We start from the raw sequence: 10,927 nt of genomic DNA on the forward strand, positions 1-10,927 counted from the left end.
TTAGATAATTGATACAATGTATCTGCACTAAAAAACATAAGCACTACATACAATTATTCAAGGATCCAGGTACAAAACTAATAGTGCTAATCTATTACATTTCTAATAGGCCACTACCAGCAATACTTATGTTTCCTTTCTCTACTGCAACCATAAAGGCATTGTACAGTTATGGGGGAATCTGAACTACAAAGGAGTTCTCAAATTAGTTCAATTCAATCATATCGATACATGTATCAAGTTTAAACTAATCAAGTCAACAAAATTATTTGGAAGGAATGAAAGATAACTGAGGAAAACTGATCAAAGGTCTCCCAAAATGACATGTCCATGAAAACAGCAATACTATATGATGCAGCCTCTGTATGAAAACAATCTCACTACTAAAAGTGCAACCAATAATAAATAGCAAAAATCAGTGGAAAAATGTCTACATTTTAAGACGATGCAGGGAGTAAAGCAATTACCTGCAATAAGAAAATCCACAAGATAGTCACAACTGTACCTAAACTAAAATCCTGCAACTAAAAAATAACAAATTCAATCCTGCAACATGGAAATCAGTTACAAAAGCAGGCCATCGTAAGCAAAAATTAAATATACAACTCAATAGACAACACAAAATAAAACTAGGACCAGTCCCTATACCAATTTCCAACAGTAGCTCTTGAGGGAAAAAGCTCTGAATTTGATCAAAATAGAACATGCTTATTGCTTGATGATGCAAGAAAAACAAAGTTTATGTCCCAAGAGGCTAGAAAAAACATCTTACAGGGTTCCTTTGTAGAAGGGCATTGGTTTCACCCATTGCACGCAGATGTTTGATGAGATCCACAGCTAAACCAAAATAAAAAATTGAAAGGAAGAAAAAAGAATAAAATTTAAAAGTTAGGCACGAGTTGGAAAATGAGATCATGTGTATTCTCCAATAAGCTAGACTTCAAGCATGTCAAGATCTAATTAAAAAGCTGTATGTCAAAATAGAATCAGCCCCACCCCCCCCCCAGCGTTTGCAAGTGGTGTCATGGGAGAGGTCGTCTATTGTTGATCCTAGTTATATACTAATCTGTGCATTATTAATACTAGCCTATAAACCCATGACTTCACACAGATAAGTAATTACTGAAAAAAAAAAATCAAAGGGTCATCATTTCAAGATTCAGATTTGACTCAACAGTTCATATTGCTCTAAAGAGACCACGAGGAGTTAGATCAAGTTTACATGCCAATTTAACTGCCACATAAATTAAATCAGGTCTAAAAATATGTAGTCTTATTTAGCATTCACTTAAAAGTTTAGTTATTAACAATGCTCATCCAAAACAAGCTGGGGTTAATTTATCAAATTTAGACAACTCCTGCATAACATTTTATGAGGAAAAGAAAAAGGTTTGGGAGGGTGGGGGCTGCTGAGACAAAGGGAACTTACTTTTTAGTTAGCCTCCATCTTGATCACCTATACATACAATCAGTTTTAGTCTCTTATATTAATTGTTGCTATCATTACCCTTGAATCTTTACCAGAAAGAAGAACCCAAGCTAGCAATCATTTTAAGTCCAGTTACTAAGAAGCATTAAACTATAATTCTTTTCCTTAATTCCTTGAACTTTCTTAAGCATATGTCAAGAGTTCAATTTCAATTACGTATCAAACAACCCAAAAGAGAAGATAATATATTACCTACAGATATAGCCATTGTGCTCCTTTTGTAACTGTACAAAATTCAAAGATAGGCAGTCAGGTATACAACTTACTCAGCTTCTTTACAACCATAGCAGAACAATAGAACCAGAAAATAAAAATAACACATAAGAATGAACACAAGTATACTTACACATATGATAAAGAATGAACAAGGTCTTGCAAGTCATCCGCTGAGAAGCTAAGTTCATCATATAGAGCATGATAATGAGTAGGACGAGTTGTTCCTTACATAAGCAAATTCAAAGTCAACTCAGTTAGCAGTAATTGATGCTATGCCTATAATTTATGAGATATCAAGCCAAGTTCATCATATAGAACATGATAATTAATGAGTAGGACATCCAGGTACTCAAGCTTCTGTTCATTTAGCAATAATTCATGCTATGCCTATAATTTCGATAAACACCAAAGAGAGATTCAAAGCTCTTTCTCGATTCAATTAATTTAGTGGATAAAAATCTTTAGAGAAGATCCAACTCAAAAACAACAGGATTCCAATAGTCCACAAAAGAGATCATAAAACCAATAAAATCTAACCTACCCAATAGTTCCAATAGTCATACAAACTGAGCTATTAGTAACCGTCCCATGCTACCACGAGTTGATTCCACCTATGAAAAATAACACAAACCCATGCATAAAAGTCAAATATAAAACTCCATAGTAACATAAACAGATCGCTTTACTCAAAAGCCCAATTGAATGAAACCACAATAGATCACTAACATAATTCGGATCTTTAAGTAACTGAATGAATCAGGAACTAATTACGCCACTAGCATGCCTTGTCAATAGAAGGACACTCGTAGGAAAGAAAAACACTACCCATATCACAAACTAATGAAACAAACACTCCAAAGTTCGTTCCTTTCTAACCTAAACTGCAACTAAAAGCCACCCAAAAACTTACAGTTTCATTTACAGTGAATAAAACACAACTCGAAAGGTTGCATCTTTACACAATGCTAACAACAAAGCAAGCTCCAATCAACCAATTTACGCACAAAGCTTCATACTTCAAATTAAAAAAAATTATAAAATAAAATTAAAAAAACTTGCACAAAGCTTCATACCCCGTTCTTTGCAAAATTATACCCCAACGACATCAAAATCTTCCACGCAAAAGGGGCACTATAGCTGGAAGTCACCGAGTAACAGAACCCAACAATAGCAAGCAAAAAAAAAAGAACAAAATTGGGATCAAGTAACCTCTAAATTCGATCGTGTAATCTCACCTTGTATTGAAATTCTTCCCAGAATCTGTCAACCCAGAGATGTCTCACACCGGGTAACCTCACTACAAGTTGAACCCACTCAAATAGTAGCCATCTCCTCCACCGAGTCGAAACAGATCGAATCTCTTTTCAGCTCCAGTTTCTTTTTTTTTTCCTATTACAACTAAAAACTGGAAATAGAGTGAGTGAAACATCTTTTCTCTAATTGGGTAGGGTTTCAATTGAAGAGGGAAGTCGAAAATGGGGAAGGAGGGAAGTGAAATTTGGGGAGGGAACTGAAAACACAAAGTACTGTACGTGGTGCCGCGTTTTCTTATTTCAATTGGATTTAAGTTTTGGAGCCCAATATATATTAGGACACAACCTAAATGGTTTAAGGTGTCCTTAAAGACTGTCCCCTCACTACAAAAATTTCAATTTGATGTTGTGTGTCCTTAAATACCTTCAAGGACACTACATAAATTATGTGTCCTTGTTTGGTGTCCTTAAATGGTATTTTTCTAGTAGTGAGTGTTTGATTGATTGGTCAATAGAGAAGGTTTTAACAATTTCTGTTGACAATGCCTCTGCCAACAAGCATGCCATTGATTATGTTAGGAAGAAAATGTGCAATTGGGACATAAAACCGATCTGTGGAGGTAAGTTTATGCATGTGAGATGTTTGGCTCACATTGTAAACCTAATTGTGAAGAGTGGACTGAATATGATGGAGAGGTCAGTGTCTAGCATAAGGAATGCTGTGAGATATGTTAGAAGTTCGGGTGCTAGGTTAGATGAATTTAAAAGCTGTGTAGAGCAGGAGAAAGTTGAATGCAATAAGATTTGCATCTTAGATGTTCCAACAAGGTGGAATTCCACCTTTCTTATGTTGGACACAGCTTTGGAATTGAAAAAAGCATTTGACAGATTGAAGGATGAGGAGGATTCAAGGTATAAAAGCTACTTTGATGAAGATGAGGAAGTTGAAGATGATGATGAAACTGAAAATCAGAGTAAGAAGAAAGTGGCTGTAAAAAGGGTAGGGCCACCAAGTGATGCAGATTGGGACAATGCAGCAGTTTTTGTGAAGTTCTTGAAAGTCTTCTATGATGTGACCCTTAATGTTAGTGCTTCACTTACCCCCACTGCACACAAGGCATTCCATGATATTGTTACTATTGAAGCAGAGCTTGAAGATCTCAGTTCTATTGGGGTAGGGCCTGATTCAAGTGAATCAGACAAAGTCTTGTACAACATGGCAGTCAAGATGAAGGCCAAGTATTCCAAGTATTTTGGGAACTTAGATGACATGAACCAACTCTTCCTAGTTGCTTTGGTCTTAGATCCTAGGTATAAATTGCGAAACATTAGTTGGTTGTGTGAAACAATGTTGAATTTGTGTGATTGGGAGATCAAGAAGAAATGTGATGAAGTAAAGCAGCTTCTGGTAGACTTGTGTGACTTGTATGGGCAGTCTAATGGTTCACATGGTGGACCATCCAAGGCTAAGGGTAAAGGTCCAAGTATTTGTGACACAGCTACTAGTAAGACTAGAAGTAGAGCAAGGATTCTTAGTGGGAAGAGCGCTGTTATGCTAGAAGACTGGAATAGGCAGCTTGAACAGAATAAAGATGTTGTGGTGGGACATGAAGTTGATAGATATTTGCTGGACCCTATAGAAAAACCTGCTGAAAATGATGATTGGAAGATTTTGGATTGGTGGAAGCTTAATGGAGGTAAATATCCCTACTTGCAATCATTGGCTAGAGATATATTAGCCATACAAGTGTCTACAGTTGCAAGTGAGTCAAGTTTCAGCACTGGGAAAAGGGTAATAGATCCATACAGAAGCTCTTTAAACCCAAAAACAGTTGAAAAACTGATATGTCTTCAAAATTGGTTGAAGGCTGATGCCATTATGGGGTTGGAGTACATTCCAACTATAGAGGAAATGGAGTCATATGAATAGATTGAAGCTGGTATGTGTTTTTGATGTTTTTAGTTTACTATTTTTGAATATGGTACAAGAAACTAGTTTTAAAATCTATGTGATTTACTGTTTTGAGTTTTGACATTGTGCAGACCATGAAAAAAAGGCTAGAGAGAATGATAAGAAGGGCAAGAACACTATTGTTGCTACATCTGCATCTGCATCTGCATCTGCACCAAGTGGCAGAGTAACCAAGAGTTCTGAGGCTCCGGCTTCAGCCCCTACAACCAAGAAGAAAAAGCAGAAAAAAATGATTCAATTTATTGTTTATTTTTATTTGCTGCATGTGAGACTTTGAGTTTGCAGTTTAATTGCTGGGAATGTGTATTATTGAATTTATTGCAGTTCTGCAGTTTGCAGACTTGAGTTTGTTGTTGTATTGCAGTTCTGCAGTTTGCAGACTTGAGTTTGTTGTGTTTGACAGTTTGACAGTTTTGATTGTTTGATAGTTTAATGCTTTCATCACTTTCATGCTTTGACAGTTTGGGAGTTTGCAGGAAATTGATAATTTGCTATGTTGATGTTGATTGTTGAATATGTAGATTGTAGATACTGTTTTGAGTTTGAATGAGTGAATAGATTGTGATATATTGAATCATTTGAATGTATGTATGGAAATCAGGAAAACTGAAAACTAGAAACGGCTGAAAAGCAGTGTTTCTATGTGGAAAAATCTAGGAACCGATTTTGGAACCGATCCGAGTTTGGAACCGAGAAACCGAGAATGGAACCGAACTGAGATTGGAACCGAAAAACCGAGGAACCGACCCGAGCATGATCGGTTCGGTTCTAGATCGGTTCTTGCTCCAAAAAACAGAAAACCCGAACCGATAATCTGATGTCGGTTCCGGTTTCGGTTCCGGCGAATTTTTGCATTTTCATAACCGAATCCAGCCCTAGCTTCCGCTGTGTTTTACAAAAAGTTTTTCAAACAAAATGCCTAGCGGTTCTCTAGGATATAAATCGAGCGTTCGGTTTATGTTTTAGAGACTCGCGGCACTGTGACGTGCTTAAACTGGTGAGGTGCAGCTTGGGGCGTTACAGGTTGCTTCGATGATTTCAATCTATTTAAAGAACATTGCTCGACATGAACAAAATGAACAAAAACAAACAAACAATGCAGAATATCAAATCACAAGTGTACGTATCAAATAGATGGATATGTGCTTATGGCATCGTCATTAACTCAACTGGTTTGGTGTGATGTGCCTTCTCCTTCTATTTTGTCATATTGTAATAGTGACTTTTTGGGTCTTTCTCAATTTCTATTATGCTAGTTTGTTTTATTGTTAGCTTGTTTTGAGAGGTTTCGGTTTGGTCTCCCTCTCTGTTTTTGTCACTTTTTCTTTGATTTATTCAATTAAGTGTTAGGGAGATTCCCACTCATCTTTTTCTTTGATTATGGCAGCTTCTCGACGAAACTTATCTGGCTAGTCTACTTCTCTAGCTGACTTCTTAATGATATTTGCAAAGTTTAAAACCCTCTTTGGTTTCAAGAAAGTATTTTCGTAATGTGAATATATTAGTCGAGACATCATGTTTTATTCTGATGAGTATTTGAGAGGAACTCAATTGAAAGCATGCCGTTGGTGTTGCCTACAAAGCCGACATTTTATACAGTAAGTAAATTGGTTGAAACTGACATAAGTGGAAATGATGAATCAGAAGTTTAAGCAACAGATTTCAGGATAGTTGTTACCTTGCTGCAGCTATTTGTCCATAAATTTTGAGAGAAGAATACACTCAGAAATTCAAATAATTCTCTGACTTCTTCAAGGTATTAAAGCACAGATATGCCGACTCTTTTTCATTACTTCCTAGAAAAAAGTTCACATTGAGTTACAATTATATAAACAATTACATAAATTTGGGATCTCTAGCATTACTCATACCAAATATGTATGAGAAATTTTGAAGAATGACCTATTTTTTTTTTGAAAGGGAAGAATAACCTTTTTTAGGGTTTGAAATTGAATTTTAATCATGTTTTTTCAAACCATTGAAAAATTACCATGTAAAGGGATGAAAAAGTCACAACTCTCCTTATAAAATTCCAACTTTAATAATGAAAAAAAATAATATAAAAAGTTTCTATGACTAGCAACCTTATTATTATTTTTTCTTTCTTTCGCCTACTATCTCATAAATACAAGTTACTTTACAATTGAGCTTTGATAACGATCAAGGATTAGTAAAGAATCATAGGTTGAGGAAATGGTTATCTTATCCAAATTCAATTGGAGAAGTTAATTCATAACCCATGATATGGTTATGAAAAGATATATTCCGGACCTAGAATTGATTCAAGAGTACAAACAGAATGAAAGAGGAAGACGAAGATGACTAGAGATCTTTTGCATTGGTTGAAAACAAGAAACAAAAAAATGACGCTAAATAAGGCGAATTAGGAAGTGGCTTTTGTCACTAGGAAGAATGAAAACATAGTGTTGATAGGGACATGCCTCTGGAAAATCTCACCACCCTTCATCTTAATGAAAGATTGGTTGTGAAAGTGTGCTTGTATGATGAGCCAAACAACATACTCATACATACAGAGGAGAAGATTTTTTACACTGAAGATGATTATTGTGAACTCCTAACCCGGCGTGGGTGGACATGTTTGCTGGAGTTTGACGGGTATAGAAATATTGAAAATATGGATAATCTTCGACTTTTGCAGTATATCGTGGTGTGAGTTGAGGGCAAGCATGTGCCTTCACTATATATTCTGCTTTTTTTTTTAAAGGCTATATATTCTTCTTAAATATGGGTGGTTTCGTACCGTTTAATCATGTAGATTACTACATTTGTATGGTAGATAGAACAATAACCAAGAACTTGAACATATTCCATTCTTGCACATAGCCTGTACATGCGATTTTTGTAAATATGTATTTTTGTTTTGAGTTGCAAAGGAAAAAAAAAACATAGTGTTGCAATTGAAAGCTATTAGGTTTTGATAACAATTAGAATTTGACAAGGATAGTTATGATTTCTCATCTCTCAATATGGACATTTTTCATTAATTTGAAAAAACATGGTTAAAACTCAATATGAAGGACTAAAGAAGGTAATTTTTCAAAATTTCTCCAAATGTATATGGTTTCACAATCCAGATCCCACTCATTATTTAATGGTTATACTTGAAATATATATATATATATATATATATATATATATATATATATATCATTACCTATTCACATACAGTTTATCGTAATTGATTTGTTATACTATTATGTGTTTACATAGGATATTGAATAGAGGCCAACACTTATTTTGGAGAGAAGATCGGAGAAAGGAGGACGTATACGCATCACTTTTTATCCATTTTTTTGTGCTTTCACATGCAGCTATAGCCCTAGTTCTCCACCATTGGTATCTTACCATAGTAACTCAATCAAATGGTGAAGTCCATAAGTAGATAGTCTAATTAATGGTTCCCAGAATTAACTGTATGTACTCTTCATAATAGCTATAATGACTATTTGGACAATATTAGGAGTTTACTAATGCATACTGGACGCTTTCAAAGCTTGGTTTCTAGACTTCTAGTGTAAACGTGTAATTACGGGTTATTAAACGCGTTAATTTTCAAAAAATCACTAAGTTTGGCGATCTGATTCTTCTTTGATACAACAATATATATCTATTGGTTGCGTGATGCGCGCAACAAAACTGAGCAGTTCAGAAAATCATAATATGATCTTATCAACGTCTCTATCAAAGTATCTATAGTCTTTAATTTGATGGATCTACAGAAACTTCTTCAGGGCCTCCTATATAAAGGGTGTCATGGTTAGGGTGCTCGATCGATCATCACCCATCAGTATACTAAACAATGACAACTAAATTCTTTCTGCTGTCGTTCTCGCTCTTGATCACCGCAGCTGCTGGAGCCGGCGGCCGATGGCAGGTATTGCAGAAAAGTATTGGGGTTTCAGCCATGCACATGCAGCTGCTGCGCAACGACCGAGTCATCATGTTCGACCGAACGAATTTCGGAAAATCAAATTTGTCGCTGCCGAGGGGAATCTGCCGGAGGAACCCGAATGACACTGCGTTGAAGGTCGACTGTACCGCACATTCGGTCGAGTACGACGTCGCGAGTAACTCTTTCCGACCGCTCATGCTGTTTACCGACTCCTGGTGCTCCTCTGGGTCAGTCAGCCCCAACGGCAGTCTCGTTCAGACTGGAGGGTGGAAGGATGGCCAGATAAGGGTGAGACTGTTTGAGCCATGCAGCACTTGTGATTGGGTGGAGATTGAGAGTGCGCTGACCCACCCAAGGTGGTATGCCACAAATCACATCCTGCCAGATGGCAGGATTATAATCGTTGGCGGACGCGCGCAACCAAACTTTGAATTTTTTCCGAAGATCAAGGAGGGGGAAGGCTCCATCACTGTGCCTTTCCTTGACGAAACGAAGGACGCCGTAGAGGACAATCTGTACCCTTTTGTTTTCCTCAACGTTGATGGCAATTTATTCATATATGCCAACAATCGAGCAATTCTTCTGAACTACGTTACCGGAGAAACTGTGAAGACTTATCCCACAATACCGGGTGGCGATCCGAGATCATACCCGAGCACCGGTTCAGCGGTCTTGCTCCCTTTGAAGGTTCAAAACGGTACTGCAGAGGAGGCGCAAGTTCTTGTCTGCGGCGGAGCTCCGTTAGGGTCTTACAATAAGGCTCTCAACAAAGGGATTTTCTTGGATGCCTTGAACACTTGCGCTCGGATGACCATAACAGATCCCAATCCTCGGTGGACTTTGGAGACCATGCCTGGCCCTCGAGTCATGGCGGACATGACTTTGTTGCCTGACGGAAATGTTCTCATAATCAATGGGGCATCGCAAGGCTCAGCAGGCTGGGACTTGGGCCGAGGGCCGGTTTTAAACCCGGTTCTTTACAAAACGGAAAATCCCGCCGGTTCTCGCTTTGAGACCATGAATCCAACGTCCATCCCACGCATGTACCACTCAACCGCTGCTCTCTTACGTGACGGTCGCGTGTTGGTCGGTGGGAGCAATCCACACAAAGGATATGAGTTTTCCTCCGTGCTCTTCCCAACGGAACTTTCCGTGGAAGCATTTTATCCAGAATATCTCAATCCTGAATTCTCCGATGTTCGTCCCACCGTCCGTGCACCCAAATCCCAACAAGTTGTTGGCTACGGGCAAAAGGTGCAGATTGAATTTTCTATATCTGGGAAACTAGCGGCGCAGTCCTTGTTCGCATCGATGATTTGTCCATCGTTTTCAACCCACTCGTTCTCCATGAACCAACGCTCACTACTTCTCCCCATCGACAATGTCGTATCAGCTCGTAATCTGACATTTCAAGCGCAGCTCACCATGCCAAGTGATCCTAACCTGGCTCCCTCGTCGTATTATCTGCTCTTTGTTGTTCATCAATACATACCTAGTGAGGCCACATGGATCCGCATTGCGTAATCACCATCCTGCTTTTGTCTCTATTATCTTAATATGAGTGTAATGTGAATAAGGCTCATTTGGGCATAAATATATATATATATATATATATATATATATATATATATATTGAACTTTTATTTAGTCTATTTGTTTGGTTTATTTCTACTCACAAGCTTGTGTTTCACCAAATTGTTCCATCTTCAACTTGAATTATTTTTTGAAGCGGGCGTGCCTTTGGCAACCCAATCAGTTGAATATTATAGAACTTGAAGATCTAGTAGAGTGAACCTGTCTAATGATATTAAGAATATTAATCTATTAGGTAGAAAAAAGAATATGGAGTGAATGATAGTAGTCATAACTCATAACAGAAATGAATGTGTTTTTCTAACAGAGAAAGACACTAGCTAGGGAATCTTGTTAGAGAGCCAGCTTCTTGAACTTGATTTGAGAATTGCATATATCTAATGGGTAATTTAGTTATCTGCATTTGAAGCATGTTCAAATGTGATAGCTGAGATGATTGCCAAGAGCAGCACTGCTATTGTGCAAGGTTTTTATTTGTACCTTCAAGTACC

At 37.4% G+C, this 10,927-nt stretch overlaps 1 protein-coding gene and 1 long non-coding RNA gene across 2 annotated transcripts; one reads left to right on the plus strand and one right to left on the minus strand.

The window, feature by feature from the left end:
• Window positions 1-1,832: 1,832 nt before the first annotated feature.
• LOC121050512 lies at window positions 1,833-3,170 on the minus strand. Its single transcript, XR_005803201.1, has 3 exons — window positions 2,941-3,170; window positions 2,247-2,316; window positions 1,833-1,929 (listed from the first exon to the last, which is right to left on the minus strand). It is a non-coding gene; the product is annotated as an uncharacterized LOC121050512 (long non-coding RNA).
• Window positions 3,171-8,744: 5,574 nt separating this feature from the next.
• Window positions 8,745-10,374, plus strand: LOC112177441 (aldehyde oxidase GLOX). Its single transcript, XM_024315729.2, has one exon. The coding sequence runs from the start codon at window positions 8,751-8,753 to the stop codon at window positions 10,365-10,367; it is 1,617 nt and encodes a 538-aa protein (XP_024171497.1). The 5' UTR covers window positions 8,745-8,750; the 3' UTR covers window positions 10,368-10,374.
• The last annotated feature ends 553 nt before the right edge of the window (window positions 10,375-10,927 follow it).

The sequence above is a fragment of the Rosa chinensis genome, chromosome 7 (genome assembly GCF_002994745.2).
Source record: "Rosa chinensis cultivar Old Blush chromosome 7, RchiOBHm-V2, whole genome shotgun sequence".
Classification (NCBI taxonomy): domain Eukaryota; kingdom Viridiplantae; phylum Streptophyta; class Magnoliopsida; order Rosales; family Rosaceae; genus Rosa; species Rosa chinensis.